Source organism: Palaemon carinicauda, unplaced genomic scaffold, assembly GCF_036898095.1.
Source record: "Palaemon carinicauda isolate YSFRI2023 unplaced genomic scaffold, ASM3689809v2 scaffold1843, whole genome shotgun sequence".
NCBI lineage: Eukaryota > Metazoa > Arthropoda > Malacostraca > Decapoda > Palaemonidae > Palaemon > Palaemon carinicauda.
In genome coordinates, this window is record NW_027169418.1 from 849 (window position 1) to 17,500 (window position 16,652).

A 16,652-nucleotide genomic window follows, 5' to 3' on the forward strand; every position below is an offset into this window, starting at 1 on the left:
GGAAGATACAGAAAAATATTGCTAACTACTTTCAAAATGCAGGCTGAACTGTGTTCATTAGTACACCCTATATAGCAATATTAAATGATATAATTTTTCTCGGTCTTCTTATTGTGTGTGTGTGTGTGTATATATATATATATATATATATTCACATATATAGGCGTATATATATGATATATATATATGTATATATATATATATATGATATATATATATATATATATATACATACACTGTTTCTAGTTCTCAATTACAAATTTTGAATTTTATGTTTTTGCGAATAAATAATTATTTGGAAATTCTGATGTGCATCGTCGACAACGTTATTTTTTCTATTGAAGTATCAGTTGAGTATATCCTTTTTTCAGTAAAAGGTTGATTCACCGTTAATAATTTCATCTACCAATTTTTTCCAGTTTCAAAGTGCTATAAAAAACCGGTTGTATTTCAGGTGTAATTGGAAGCTAATGGGTGTCTATATAACAATCATTGGATTAACTTTGTCCTTTGCATCCTGTTATGTAATTACAATAATGTTTTGTCGATCTTCCATTATTCTCTTACACTCTTCATTGAAGTTTTGATATAGTTTACATGACGTTGGCTTTGATGTTTATCGTACCCTTTTTTAGGATGTACTTTGGCTTTCCAGGATGTACTTTGGCTTTCCAGGATGTACGTTGGCTTTCCAGGATGTACTTTGGCTTTCCAGGATGTACTTTGGCTTTCCAGGATGTACTTTGGCTTTCCAGGATGTACTTTGGCTTTCCAGGATGTACTTTGGCTTTCCAGGATGTACTTTGGCTTTCCAGGATGTACTTTGGCTTTCCAGGATGTACTTTGGCTTTCCAGGATGTACGTTGGCTTTCCAGGATGTTCTTTGGCTTTCCAGGATGTAGTTTGGCTTTCCAGGATGTACTTTGGCTTTCCAGGGTGTACGTTGGCTTTCCAGGATGTACGTTGGCTTTCCAGGATGTACATTGGCTTTCCAGGATGTACTTTGGCTTTTCAGGGTGTACGTTGGCTTTCCAGGATGTACATTGGCTTTCCAGGATGTACTTTGGCTTTCCAGGATGTAGTTTGGCTTTCCAGGATGTACTTTGGCTTTCCAGGGTGTACGTTGGCTTTCCAGGATGTACGTTGGCTTTCCAGGATGTACTTTGGCTTTACATGATGTACTTTGGCTTTCCAGGAAGTACTTTGGCTTTCCAGGAAGTACTTTGGCTTTCCAGGAAGTACTTTGGCTTTCCAGGATGTACTTTGGCTTTCCAGGATATACTTTGGCTTTCCAGGAAGTACTTTGGCTTTTCAGGATGTACTTTGGCTTTAAAGGATGTACTTTGGCTTTCCAGGAAGTACTTTGGCTTTCCAGGAAGTACTTTGGCTTTCCAGGATGTACTTTGGCTTTCCAGGGTGTACTTTGGCTTTCCAGGATTCAAAACTGGAGCGAATGTTACTTTCCATATTATGATGATGATGCTGATTATTATTAATAAAATTTATCTTTTTTGAAGGGTATTAAAAATCCACAATTATATACATTATATATTAAAAAAATGCCGAAGCCTTCGCTCTCTTTCCAAAGTGCCTCTTCAGATATATAATATACAACGTATATATTTATTCTAATATTGTTACTGTTCTTAAAATATTTTATTTTTCCTTGATTCCTTTCCTCATTGGGCTATTTTCCGTGTGGGGGCCCCTGGCTTGTAGCATCCTGCTTTTCCAACTAGCATTGTAGCTTAGCATGTAATAATAATAATGATAATAATGATAATAATATAACTGGGTTTTTGATAACCAAGATTATTAGCTATGGCATGGTGTTTTACTCAAGTTATTATTATTATTATTATTATTATTATTATTATTATTATTATTATTTCTATTAATATTATTATTATTATTATTATTATTTTCTTTCCTCGAGACACTAAGAGTAAAAGCCATTCAAATACCCATTCGATTTAGAATATACAATTTCAGTTAATGCTTTCATGGTCCCATCCACTATCCATAACACACACTCCCCCCCCCCCCCCTCCTTCCCTTCCATCCCATCCTTCTCTCCATGACCTTCGAGATTGAAATCTATTGGCAGGAATGAAGAGTGACAACAGGATGAAGGATTTCATCAAGGATTAATTTCATGGGAGGATTTGGGCTCACTTCATCAGCTTCTCCAAATTAATTCTTATCAGATTAGATGAAATTGATAAGAGGGGGTTTGCCTAACTGATTGTCCCTGAGAGAGAGAGAGAGAGAGAGAGAGAGAGAGAGAGAGATCACTGTTGGAAGGAAACTCCTGAATGTTAAGCCAACTCCTGAATGTTAAGGCATTTTTATTTGGGTTAGCATGGTCATATATATATATATATATATGGCAGAGGCAAGGGACAGTGACATTCCCCTATCGAGCAGGACAGTGCCATAGAGACTGACCATATATACATATGATCAACGCCCAAGCCTCCTCTCCACCCAAGCTAGGACCATGGAGGGCCAGGCAGTGGCTGCTGATGACTCAGCAGATAGACCTATAGGCTCTCCTTAAACCCCCCATCGTTAGCTCACAAGAATGGTGAGGTTGCAGTGAAACTAACGAGTTTCAGCGGGACTCGAACCCCAGTCTGGCAATCACCAAGTAAGGATTAAGATGTAGAAAGAATTATTTCATCAAACGAAAATAAATATGAAAAGGAAATGGAAAAACTAAAGAATAGTGGATTATTAAGAGATTCATTTCATTCATAGATTTAATCGAACGAAAATGAATATAAAAAGGAAATGGAAAAACTAAAGAATAGTGGATTATTAAGAAAGATTCATTTCATTCATAGTTTTCATCGAACGAAAATAAATATGAAAAGGAAATGGAAAAACTATAGAATAGTGGATTATTAAGAAAGATTCATTTCATTCATAGTTTTAATCAAACGAAAATGAATATGAAAAGAAAATGCAATAAACTAAAGAAGAATAAATTCCAAACTTTTCGAGATACATTCGATTGAAAATTCCACCGTCCGAAATAAGATTTCTCCTCCGTGACTATCAACACCTCGCTTCCATCCTCGTTTTCATCACCGTCTTCGAACTTCCTGCAATTTTCCTGAGTGCTTTTAATCCTTTAAGGATAAGGCAGGGACAATTCATGGCCTCTTCATCTCTAGGTCGCCATATGAATCCTTAAGGATGTTGGACCTGGAGGATTTCGGAGCCTTTTTTAAGTGTGAATGCGACAATTCCTATTCGATGATGAATTATCTTTTTTAGATTATTATTATTATTTTTTTTTTTTGGTCAACCTTTCTTTTACTTTTCTTTTATTTTTGATTAACTTTCTTTTGCTTTTAGTCAACCTTTCGATTACTTTTGGTCAACCTTTCTTTTACTTTTCTTTTACTTTTTTTTTACTTTTAGTCATCCTTTCTTTTACTTTTGACAACCTTTCTTTTCCTTTTGGTCATCCTTTCTTTTACTTTTGGTTAACCTTTCTTTTACTTTTGGTCATCCTTTCTTTTACTTTTGGTCATCCTTTCTTTACTTTTGGTCATCCTTTCTTTTACTTTTGGTTACCCTTTCTTTTTACTTTTGGTTAACCTTTCTTTTACTTTTGGTTAACCTTTCTTTTACTTTTAGTCAGCTTTTCTTTTACTTTTGGTTAACCTTTCTTTTACTTTTGGTCATCCTTTTACTTAGAAGGACCAAATTAAAGGCAGTCAATGTAGTCAATAACGTTGCAATCACATAAACCAGGTTTTTATCATCATTGTCATTTAGCTAAAGATGGGAGTGTTTGAGTGAGCCTTTTGGTCTATCTGCTGAGTCATCAGTAGCTATTGCCTGGGTTCGAGTCCCGCTCAAACTTGTTAGTTTCTTTGGGCGCTGTAACCCCACCATCCTTGTGAGGTAAAGAAAGGGGGGGTGTCGTTTGGAGGAGCCTTTAGGTCTATCTGCCTAGTCAACAGTAGCCATTGCCTTGGTTCGAATCCCGCTCAAGCTCGTTAGTTCCTTTGGTCGCTGTAACCTCACCATCCTTGTGAGCTAAAGATTGGGGGTTTGAGTGAGCCTTTAGTTCTATCTGCTGAGTCATCAGTAGCCATTGCCTGGGTTCGAGTCCCGTTCAAACTCATTAGTGTTTTGGTCGCTGTAACCTCACCATCTTTGTGAGCTAAAGAGGGTTTGGCGGAGTCTTTAGGTCTTATCTGCTGAGTCATCAGTAGCCATTGCCTGGGTTCGAGTCCCGCTCAAACTCGTTAAATTCTTTTGTCGCTGCAACCTCACCACCCTTGTGAGCTAAAAAGGGGGGGGGGGGAGCCTTTAGGTCTATCCGCTGAGTCATCAGTAGCCATTGCCTGGGTTCGAGTCCCGCTCAAACTCGTTAGTTTCTTTGGTCGCTGCAACCTCACCACCCTTGTGAGCTAAAAATAGGGGGTTTTGGGGAATCCTTTAGGTCTATCTTCTGAGTCATCAGTAGCCACTGTCTGGCCCTCCCCGGTCCTAGCTTGGGTGGAGAGGAGGCTGGGGCACTGATCATAATGTATATGGTCAGTCTCTAGGGCATTGTCCTGCTCGATAGGGCAATGTCACTGCCCCTTGCCCCTGCCATTCACGAGGGACCTTCAAACATTTATTTCCATTACTATCACCACCTGCTTCCATCACTACCTGCCTTTAATCTTGTTGAGTGCTTTCAATCTTCCAAGGATTAGGGACACTTCTCAATTACCTTTACGTAGGAGTTCATCCTCCGAATTGGATTACGTTGGGCGGTTTCTGTCCCGAATCGGTGAAGGAATTTCTTCTTTCATGGATAGCGCACACACACACATACACACACACATACATATATATATATATATATATATATGTATATATATATATATATATATTTGTTTTAATGTTGTTACTATTCTAAAAATATTTAATTTTTCCTTGTTTCCTTTCGTCTCTGAGCTATTTCCCCTGTTGGGGCCCCCTGGGCTTATACCATCCTGCATTTCCTACTAGGGTTGTAGCTTAGCAGTTGATAATATATATATATATATATATATATATGTATATATATATATATATATATATGTGTGTGTATGTGTGTGTGTGCTCTCGTTTGTGCGTGAGATCTAATTTTCCCCACATCCTTTTCATTCCTACCGAGGTATCCTATGTGATGATCATAAGGATTTACCGTCGCTTAGATCTCGTACGCCTGGCTGAAGGCGTTTCAATGCCTCCATATGAATCACACGTCTGGCAGCACGGCACTCGCTCAAACCTCGTACGGCTGGCACACCTGAAACCTTGCGGAAAGCTGATAAAATCATTGAGACTTTCCTCTACTCTCGTGGTTTTTCTTATCTGATTGGTTCTTGTAAGAAGTGACACTTCGTTAATTATCCCTGTCGGTCGCCACATAAATAGTCTCTTGATGAAAGAACTTGGACTTCGGGATATAAGAGAGATGAGTGTGAAGGTGCGCTGGAGAGTAATACTAAATTGGGGACATATATGCCCTTAGTATTATATTCTGGTGGCAGTGCCAAATTTATTATATTATCTGCTTGTATCTAAAAGTTTCTATGGGAATGGAGAGTTTAAATGGAAATTAACGAATCCATAGAATTCCACTCTCTCTCTCTCTCTCTCTCTCTCTCTCTCTCTCTCTCTCTATATATATATATATATATATATGATCGGCCTTTAAACCTTTAAACCTTAAGACAGAGAGAGGGATCCAATGTAGTACCGTCTGCACAGTGAAAGAACCCAGTGACTCTCTAGAGGTAGTATCTCAACGGGTGGATGGTGCCTTCTGATGAGACGTCTTTGTAGACAATTATTCTTTTGATTCAGTAGCTTTTCAGAATGTGAATGTGATAGTGAATGTCTTCTTGTTATTTGAGGAGAAAGTGCTGAGTTGGCAAAAAATAAGTTTTAATTCTAAAGATGGCGATGGTAGTAATTGTGTTTAATAAACTCATTAAAAAGAAGTTTCAAATCGTTCCACGTAAGTCTGTGGTATTAAACCAAAGAATCTCTCTCTCTCTCTCTCTCTCTCTCTCTCTCTCTCTCCACAGCTAAGTCCGAGAGATTAAACCAAAGAAGTCTCTGGAACATTTAGTGAAAACCACTCTCTCTCTCTCTCTCTCTCTCTCTCTCTCTCCACAGCTAAGTCCAAGAGATTAAACCAAAGAAGTCTCTGGAATATTTAGTGAAAACCTCTCTCTCTCTCTCTCTCTCTCTCTCTCTCTCTCCAAAACTCATTGAATTTCGAGCGTAATAAATTGAGTTTTTTTTTTTTTTTTTTTTTCAGAAGTTATTTGGAGAGAAGATATCAGGAAGGGTTCGAATTTTCCTTTTGGGCCAGAATATGACTGATGAGTTTCACAGAAAAAAAAATCGGGAAAATAGTCTGATGTTTTTAGTGTGGCGAGATAAAAGACCAGAGGATTTACACTTCTCAATCAAAGATGGAATCCATGTAACGCTCGCACACACAAATATATATATATATATATATATATATATTCTACGCCTATTGACGAAAAGGTCCTCATTTAGATTTTACCAGTCGTCTCTATCTTGAACTTTTAAGTCAATACTTCTCCATTCATCATCTCCTACTTCACATTTCATAAGCCTCAGCCATGTAGGCCTGGATCTTCCAACTCTTCTGGTGCCTTCTGGAGCCCAATTGAAAGTTTGGTGAAATAATCTCTCTTGGGGAGTGCGAAGAGAATGCCCAAACCATCTTCATGTACCCCTCACCATGATTTCATACACGTATGGCACTTGAGTAATCTCACATAGTTTAATTTCGAATTCTGTCCTACTAATTAATTCTCAATATTCTTCTGAGGACTTTGTTCTGAAATCTACTAAATCTATTGGAGATTGTTTCATTATCATACCATGACTTGTGTCCATAGAGTAACACCGATCTCACTAAACTGATATATAGTGTTATTTTTATAGGTAATTTCAGGCGATTTGATTTACACATTTCCCTTAACATAGCCATTGTCTGATTCGCTTATTTCTATCTTTCACTAAACTCTAATTCTAAAGACACTTTTATTATTTTCTAAATACTTGAATGATTCTACCTCATTATTCCTTTTCTCCTTCCAATGATATTTCAATTTCCATTGCAATACTCCGTTCTCATCACCGCAGGATTTGCAATGCTTGCTTACCAGAATGCATGAAATATCACATGTGGTTGGGATGAAGATAAATAGAAGACAGACACAGATAATGAGAACGGATTTTACAATGAAAGAGGAAATATCATTGGAAGGAGAAAGGATTAATGGGGTGGAGTCATTTAAATATTTGGGAACTATGATCTCTAATATAGGGTCTTCAGAATCGGAGTTTAATGAAAGATTGAAAAAAACAAATCAGACAGTGGCGTAGACTCTGAAACGTATTGTCATGTCTAAGGATTAATTCGGTGGAATCATTTACAGATTTAGGAACTGTGACCTCTAAGACAAGGTCTTTAGAATCGGAGTTTAATGAAAGATTGAAAAAAGCAAATCAGACAATGGCGTAGACATTGAAATGTATTCTCATATCCAATAAAGTATTTTCTTATGGAAATGCAGTAAATTGTTATTTCTTATACAAAGAGAAACGGAAGCCTCCATATCACGAGTATCGAAGGGGAACTCCCGGAAGACCGTTATTGCCTGTCCAGAGAAAGAGAAGAAAACATAAAATTGGGATCCCAGAAAACTTCGGCCTCAGTACCTCAGGAAATCTTCCATAAAGCAAAGGGAGTCGATGTCAACAGGAAGAAGTGATATCGCATCGGGTGAGGTCGAGTCTCTGTTATGCCATTGAAAGGAACACAGGACTGGTTGAGGTTTGGTTATAAGGACTGGAGTAGTTGGGAGAGAAGGATTGGTTGGTGATAGGAATGGTGGAGAGGGAGAGGACTGGAAGAGGTTTGGTTATAAGGACTGGATGAGTCAGGAGAGAAGGATTGGTTGGTAGTGGGAATGGTGGAGAGGGAGAGGACTGGATGAGGTTTGGTTATAATCACTGGATTAGCTGGGAGAGGAGGATTGGTTGGTAGTGGGAATGGTGGAGAGGGAGAGGACTGGATGAGGTTTGGTTATAAGGACTGGATGAGTTGGGAGAGAAGGATTGGTTGGTAGTGGGAATGGTGGAGAGGGAGAGGACTGGATGAGGTTTGGTTATAAGGACTGGATGAGTTGGGAGAGAAGGATTGGTTGGTAGTAGGAATGGTGGAGAGGGAGAGGACTGGTTGAGGTTTGGTTATAATCACTGGATTAGCTGGGAGAGGAGGATTGGTTGGTAGTAGGAATGGTGGAGAGGGAAAGGACTGGTTGAGGTTTGGTTATAAGGACTGGAGTAGTTGGGAGAGAAGGATTGGTTGGTAGTAGGAATGGTGGAGAGGGAGAGGACTGGTTGAGGTTTGGTTATAATCACTGGATTAGCTGGGAGAGGAGGATTGGTTGGTAGTAGGAATGGTGGAGAGGGAAAGGACTGGTTGAGGTTTGGTTATAAGGACTGGAGTAGTTGGGAGAGAAGGATTGGTTGGTAGTAGGAATGGTGGAGAGGGAGAGGACTGGTTGAGGTTTGGTTATAATCACTGGATTAGCTGGGAGAGGAGGATTGGTTGGTAGTAGGAATGGTGGAGAGGGAAAGGACTGGTTGAGGTTTGGTTATAAGGACTGGAGTAGTTGGGAGAGAAGGATTGGTTGGTAGTAGGAATGGTGGAGAGGGAGAGGACTGGATGAGGTTTGGTTATAATGACTGGAGTAGTTGGGAGAGAAGGATTGGTTGGTAGTGGGAATGGTGGAGAGGGAGAGGACTGGATGAGGTTTGGTTATAAGGACTGGAGTAGTTGGGAGAGAAGGATTGGTTGGTGATAGGAATGGAGAAGGAGAGGACTGGATGAGGTTTGGTTATAAAGACTGGGTGAGTCTGGAGAGAAGGATTGGTGGGTGATAGGAATGGAGGAGAGGGAGAGGACTGGATGAGGTTTGGTTATAATGACTGGAGGAGTCTGGAGAGAAGGATTGGTTGGTGATAGGAATGGTGGAGAGGGAGAGGACTGGATGAGGTTTGGTAATAAAGACTGGATGAGTCTGGAGAGAAGGATTGGTTGGTGATAGGAATGGAGGAGAAGGAGAGGACTGGATGAGGTTTGGTTATAAGGACTGGATGAGTCTGGAGAGAAGGATTGGTTGGTGATAGGAATGGAGGAGAAGGAGAGGACTGGATGAGGTTTGTTTATAATGACTGGATTAGCTGGGAGAGAAGGCTTGGTTGGTAGTGGGAATGGTGGAGAGGGAGAGGACTGGATGAGGTTTGGTTATAATCACTGGATTAGCTGGGAGAGAAGGATTGGTTGGTAGTGGGAATGGTGGAGAGGGAGAGGACTGGATGAGGTTTGGTTATAAGGACTGGATGAGTTGGGAGAGAAGGATTGGTTGGTAGTGGGAATGGTGGAGAGGGAGAGGACTGGATGAGGTTTGGTTATAAGGACTGGATGAGTTGGGAGAGAAGGATTGGTTGGTAGTAGGAATGGTGGAGAGGGAGAGGACTGGTTGAGGTTTGGTTATAATCACTGGATTAGCTGGGAGAGGAGGATTGGTTGGTAGTAGGAATGGTGGAGAGGGAAAGGACTGGTTGAGGTTTGGTTATAAGGACTTGAGTAGTTGGGAGAGAAGGATTGGTTGGTAGTAGGAATGGTGGAGAGGGAGAGGACTGGTTGAGGTTTGGTTATAATCACTGGATTAGCTGGGAGAGGAGGATTGGTTGGTAGTAGGAATGGTGGAGAGGGAAAGGACTGGTTGAGGTTTGGTTATAAGGACTGGAGTAGTTGGGAGAGAAGGATTGGTTGGTAGTAGGAATGGTGGAGAGGGAGAGGACTGGATGAGGTTTGGTTATAATGACTGGAGTAGTTGGGAGAGAAGGATTGGTTGGTAGTGGGAATGGTGGAGAGGGAAAGGACTGGTTGAGGTTTGGTTATAAGGACTGGAGTAGTTGGGAGAGAAGGATTGGTTGGTAGTAGGAATGGTGGAGAGGGAAAGGACTGGTTGAGGTTTGGTTATAAGGACTTGAGTAGTTGGGAGAGAAGGATTGGTTGGTGATAGGAATGGAGAAGGAGAGGACTGGATGAGGTTTGGTTATAAAGACTGGGTGAGTCTGGAGAGAAGGATTGGTGGGTGATAGGAATGGAGGAGAGGGAGAGGACTGGATGAGGTTTGGTTATAATGACTGGAGGAGTCTGGAGAGAAGGATTGGTTGGTGATAGGAATGGTGGAGAGGGAGAGGACTGGATGAGGTTTGGTAATAAAGACTGGATGAGTCTGGAGAGAAGGATTGGTTGGTGATAGGAATGGAGGAGAAGGAGAGGACTGGATGAGGTTTGGTTATAAAGACTGGGTGAGTCTGGAGAGAAGGATTGATTGGTGATAGGAATGGAGGAGAAGGGAGGACTGGATGAGGTTTAGTTATAATGACTGGAGTAGTTGGGAGAGAAGGATTGGTTGGTAGTGGGAATGGTGGAGAGGGAGAGGACTGGATGAGGTTTGGTTTTAAGGACTGGATGAGTTGGGAGAGAATGATTGGTTGGTAGTAGGAATGGTGGAGAGGGAGAGGACTGGATGAGGTTTGGTTATAAAGACTGGATGAGTCTGGAGAGAAGGATTGGTTGGTGATAGGAATGGAGGAGAAGGAGAGGACTGGATGAGGTTTGGTTATAATGACTGGATTAGCTGGGAGAGAAGGAATGGTTGGTGATAGGAATGGAGAAGGAGAGGACTGGATGAGGTTTGGTTATAAGGACTGGATGAGTCTGGAGAGAAGGATTGGTTGGTAATAGGAATGTAGGAGAGGGAGAAGTTTTGTTTCATCATCATCTCCTCCTACGCCTATTGACGCTAAAGGCCTCGGTCAGCTTTCGCCAGTTGTCTCCAAGAACATTTAATTCAATACTCCGTTCATCATCATCTACTTCGCGTTTCATAGTCCCCATCTTTGTAAGTCTGGGTCCTCCAACTCTTCTAGTGCCTTGTGGAGCCCAGCTGAAACGTTTGGTGAACTAATCTCACTTGGGGAGTGCGAAGAGCATGCTCAAAACCATCTCCATCTACCCTTCACCATGATCACCATGATCTCATCGACATATGGCACTCGGGTAATCTCTTATAGTTACATGGAAGAATTTTTTTACACTACTCTGCAGTTTTGTGTTCATTGTTTTAATAATTTGAAGCATGATCATGAGTTCGACAGGTTGGGATAGCCTTAAGATGGAGTATTCTATATGTTTTGAATGTTTCTTTATATTAGATATCATAATTTTCCCATGAATATTTGTATGATCATAACAACAAAGAAACGAGGTGAGATTGCATTGAGTCTGTATACAGACGAGCTAATATGTCTTTCTGTGATAGAGTATTTAATATGTTTTGAATGTTTCTTTATATTAGATATAATTTTCTCACGAATATCTGTATGATCATAACAACAAGGAAACGAGGTGAGATTGCATTGAGTGATTTGGTATACAGGCGAGCGAATAATTGCACGATGTTCAGTTACTTCCCATGGCCTAGCAAAGTATATTTTCACATTCAGAAATTTTGGTTTTTTGCTCTAGTCATTGTATGCTTATATTTGCAGACCTTTCCTCGATGTCCAACAGGATTAATTCCTACTTTTTTCCCATTTGCGGTGGAGGGCCTTTTACCTCCACGACATATTATAGTAACACTTCCGATCATAGCCCTGCCAAGCCGTGTAGGCAAGGATATGCAGTAGGGCGCTTGGCTGTTATAAAAGAGCAAGACTGATGCTGGATTTTCTTCGTTTCAATTTCATTGCAAATCTTTCAAATAGATCACCGAAACAAGAGCTTCATGGGAGAAAATTCTTATGAACCAGAAAATGTTTTAAACTTTTCTCAATAGGATACTAATTTTGATTTCAACAAAATAGGGATGTATATAGCAAGTATATGTAGGTTAACTGTTTATCCATATGTTTATATATTTAGAAGAAACTTATGGAATTACAGTGCCTTGCATTCCAAGGTAACATCAAAACCTTTCCTGGACTCCCAAGCATCAAGAGCCGTTGGAATGGCAGTGCCTTGCATTCCAAGGAAGGGAGCCTCGAAACCTTTCATAGGCTTCCAAGCATCAAGATCCGTTGGAATTACAGTGCTTTGCATTCCAAGGTAACATCAAAACCTTTCATAGGCTTCCAAGCATCAAGATCCGTTGGAATTACAGTGCTTTGCATTCCAAGGTAACATCAAAACCTTTCATAGGCTTCCAAGCATCAAGATCCGTTGGAATTACAGTGCTTTGCATTCCAAGGTAACATCAAAACCTTTCATAGGCTTCCAAGCATCAAGATCCGTTGGAATTACAGTGCTTTGCATTCCAAGGTAACATCAAAACCTTTCATAGGCTTCCAAGCATCAAGATCCGTTGGAATTACAGTGCCTTGCATTCCAAGGTAACATCAAAACCTTTCATAGGCTTTCAAGCATCAAGATCCGTTGGAATTACAGTGCCTTGCATTCCAAGGTAACATGAAAACCTTTCATAGACTCCCAAGCATCAAAATCCGTTGGAATTACAGCGCTTTGCATTCCAAGGTAACATCAAAACCTTTCATAGACTTCCAAACATCAAGATTTGTGGTTTTCACAGAAACATTGTCTCACATATTTTAGTCTTAGAAATATACCAATAGTTTTACACACTGGCATCTCAACAGACCATCGTATCTGGCATTCTTAAGAATGAATAGCTTGAATAAATGCCAGGGACAGTTACAATATGGGAAGTAGTTGATGGTTTCTGATGTAATTTCTTAATTTTAACCTAAATATGTAAAAAAAAAAAATAACTTTTAAGATATTTTTAGTAGAATATCCGGATATGATTGACATCAATAAAACAGAACACGATATCATCTTTAGTATAAGTGATTTTGTAGAATGATGCATTAATATATCAACTCCTTAGATTAATAATTTTTTGAGATTTTTTTAATATATTTTCATATATGTGATTTCCCACAGCTGTTCATCTTAAACTAGCAATGATGAAATGAAGACCTCATCATAACAAGACATGGGAAAACTTATTTGCCTAATCAATGCATTGAGTTTAGAAAAGTCAGTTCTCTCTCTCTCTCTCTCTCTCTCTCTCTCTCTCTCTCTCTCTCTCTCTAAAAAAAACTTCAAATCCAATTTGTGGTAACAAAATTTAGTTCTTCATTAATTTTAAATGTCTAGATCTTTGTTTAATAATTTAGTTTTGTTTTTACTAATTTCTTGATTAAGTTAACCTTTCGCATGGGGTCATGCATTCATGAATATGTCATTCAGTAATTATCACGAAAGACTGGTATCAAGAGATACTTATTGGATTATTTTGTCAAGTCAGGGTAAAGGATAGAAATTAACACTATATTATTATTATTATTATTATTATTATTATTATTATTATTATTATTATTATTATTTGCTAAGCTCCGACCCTGGTTGGAAAAGCAGGATGCTACAGGCCCAGGGGCTCCAACAGGGAAAATAGCCCGGTGAGGAAAGGAAATAATGAAATAAACTTCAAGAAAAATTTAAGACTAACAACATTAAAATAGATCTTTCATAAATAAACCATAAAAACGTCAAAATATCAAGAGAAATACTGTAAGATAGAATAACGTGCCTGAGTGTACCCTCAAGCAAGAGAACTCAAACCCAAGACAGTGGAAGACCATGGTACAGAGGCTATGGCACTATCCAAGACTAGAGAACAATGGTTTGATTTTGGAGTGTCCTTCTCCTAGAAGAGCTGCTTACCATAGCTAAAGAGTCTCGTCCTACCCTTACCAAGAGGTAAGTGGCCACTGAACAATTACAGTACAGTTGTTAACCTCCGGAGAGAAGAAACAAACAGGAAGAAGACGGAAATGAACATGTGTTACCATTGATAAGGAGACTGACACACAGACATAGAGAGAGAGAGAGAGAGAGAGAGAGAGAGAGAGAGGTGTTATAAGATCCCGACCAATGAAAGAAGCAAATGCCAGAAGAAACCTCCACTAATTGCTAGTTCAACATTTATGGGAAAAGACCAATATGGCATTGTCTGGTTTTGCCATTTCTTGGAGTCTGTCTCTGTTCCCTTTTTAAAAGTATATTTATTATTTGTATACATATTAAACAGTAGAGTTTACTATATATATATATATATATATATATATAGTGTATATATATATTATATATATATATATATATATATGTATACATATTGTATTAAACTGGTAATTCTGACTAAAAATGTGGAGTGGAAGTATCAGAAATTAACATGATTTTTATTGCAATTAATTTCCCGAATTATATAATCAGTTTCTTGAATTAACTTTATCTCTTATTTGTTCTTATGATATTTTCTCTCTTGTATTAAATGTAATCGAGAAAGGGCCAACTCATATGGAATATAATAAGATGTAATTCTAGAATTAAGTTTATCTCGCATTTATGCGTTTTATATTTTCTCCCTTGAATTTAATGTAATCGAAAAAGGGCTAACTTTTATACGGAATATAAAATGTAAATATTTGAAAAAATAGGGGAAAATGCTTCGCCTATTTCTCTATAAATAGTGAAAACGTTAATAAGTATTTATAATCAGAAGACACATTATGGGGGGTGAGGAGTAAACGTGTAATTTGGAAGCTAATAGGAAAGTTATTTGCCTCAGGTATTATTATTATTATTATTATTATTATTATTATTATTATTATTATTATTATTATTATTATTATTATTATTAGCTAAGATACAACCTATGTTGGAAAAGCAGGATGCTATTATTATTATTATTATTATTATTATTATTATTATTAGCTAAGCTACAACCTAAGCTGGAAAAGCAGGATGCTATAAGCCCAGAGGCTCCAACAGGGAAAATAGCCCAGTGAGGAAAGGAAAAAAAGGAAAATAGAATATTTTAAGAGTAACAACGTTGAAATAAATATCTCCTATATAAACTATAAAAACTTCATCAAAACAAGAGAAGAGAGGTAAGATAGAATAGTGTGCTCGAGTGTACCCTCAAGGAAGAGAACTCTAAACCAAGGCAGTGGAAGACCATGGTACAGAGGCTATGGCGCTATACAAGACTCGAGAACAATGGTTTGATTTTGGAGTGTCCTTCTCCTAGAAGAGCTGCTTACCATAGGTAAAGAGTCTCTTCTACCCTTAAGGAAGACACGTTACGAGAAAAAGTATGTTTAAAAATGCAGAATATTTTATATTGTAATTTATATCTTTTTATTTTATCGGATAGCTTTGAATGAAGATCATGGTGTACAATAAGTACAGATAGTTAATATGTTATGGGTAAGAATAATGTGTCTGCTAATAAAATCTGGAAATTGGGGTGGAAATTGAAATCATGTGGAGTATGAAATTGAAAGAAAATCTAATTTATAAAAGCATATCGGTTTATTGAATCATATAAACGGATTGTCAAATTTCGTGTTATTTGTAACACAGGCGGAAAATGGGCTTCGCTGAGAGACTTGTTCAATTCGTTGTTATCCCACAGAAGAAGAGTCTTAATTGAGGCTCGTTAGCTTTGCCTTGAGCCTCCCTCTTCACACCTATAGTCATTTTTTTTTAGCTAGGCATATTTGCACCGACTCGCAGCGGTGCCCGTTTAGCTCGGAAAAGTTTCCTGATCGCTGATTGGTTGGACAAGATAATTCTAACCAATCGGCGATCAGGAAACTTTTCCGAGCTAAAAGGGCACTGCTGCCAGTCGGATGGAAATCTGCCTCGCTAAAAAAAAAATTACTATAGATACTCGTCTCATTTCTCACCAGAGTCTCTTTTTCCTATTCCTCGAAAAAAAACTCAACTTCGGAGGCAAATCGTTTTGAAGACATGTTTTAAAGGATTCAGCGTTATTTATAGATTTATTGACTCTTTATATTCATTGCAAAGTTTGAACATGGTTTTATTCATAAATGTACTCGGAACATCGAGAGAAAGAGAGAGAGAGAGAGAGAGAGAGAGAGAGAGAGAGAGAGTCACAAGGAGTTACAAAGATATTCGATGTCTCAGACTGTTTAGTCCATCCGTGGAGATTCCATTTGCTCTTTGGAGAGAGAGAGAGAGAGAGAGAGAGAGAGAGAGAGAGAGAGAGAGTGTTACAAGGAGTTACAAAGATTTTGGATGTGTCAGACTTTTTAGTCCATCCGTGGAGATTACATTTGCTCTTTGAGAGAGAGAGAGAGAGAGAGAGAGAGAGAGAGAGAGAGAGAGAGTTCCATTGCCAATATTCTAATTAATGGCCAGGAAATCCGAAGATTCAAAATAGTTCATCTTAGGCAGAGAGGTGGAATACTTCAACTGCAGTTGCTTTTATGCGTATATAGGCATACTCTTTTGATTATGCGAGTGTGTGTGTGTGTGTGTGTGTATGTGTGTGTGTTTCATTGAGAAAATCAATTAATAAATAAAATGAATGAATGAAGTCTTCATTCTCTGATCAATAGTATTTAGTAGTCTCGACTTACAAGTTTCAAGTTTCACTATAGTGCCTTATGTGGATGAGATGATGATGAGGGGT

The 16,652-nt window shown here is 38.7% G+C and overlaps 2 protein-coding genes across 2 annotated transcripts in view; one reads left to right on the forward strand and one right to left on the reverse strand.

The window, feature by feature from the left end:
* Positions 1-631: 631 nt before the first annotated feature.
* Positions 632-5,333, reverse strand: LOC137635851 (uncharacterized). The gene is made up of 2 exons (XM_068368290.1): positions 5,198-5,333; positions 632-1,407 (listed from the first exon to the last, which is right to left on the reverse strand). Exons 1-2 carry the CDS (start codon positions 5,331-5,333, stop codon positions 632-634), a joined length of 912 nt encoding a protein of 303 aa, XP_068224391.1.
* Positions 5,334-8,792: 3,459 nt separating this feature from the next.
* The window catches only part of LOC137635850 (golgin subfamily A member 6-like protein 25), an 11,207-nt gene continuing 3,347 nt past the window's right edge, over positions 8,793-16,652 (forward strand). Inside the window, exon 1 of the mRNA XM_068368289.1 lies at positions 8,793-8,863. Within this exon, the coding sequence (XP_068224390.1) occupies positions 8,793-8,863 (71 nt within the window). The remainder of the gene's footprint in view (positions 8,864-16,652) is intronic.

What these genes read in the sequence shown, in the direction of transcription:
- LOC137635851 (XM_068368290.1), bottom strand. Translation starts at nt 5,333, where the DNA reads ATGATTTTATCAGCTTTCCGCAAGGTTTCAGGTGTGCCAGCCGTACGA. An exon ending in CGTACGAGATCTAAGCGACG is followed by an intron (nt 1,408 to 5,197) that starts GTAAATCCTTAT and finishes CACCCTGGAAAG; the next exon opens with CCAAAGTACATCCTGGAAAG.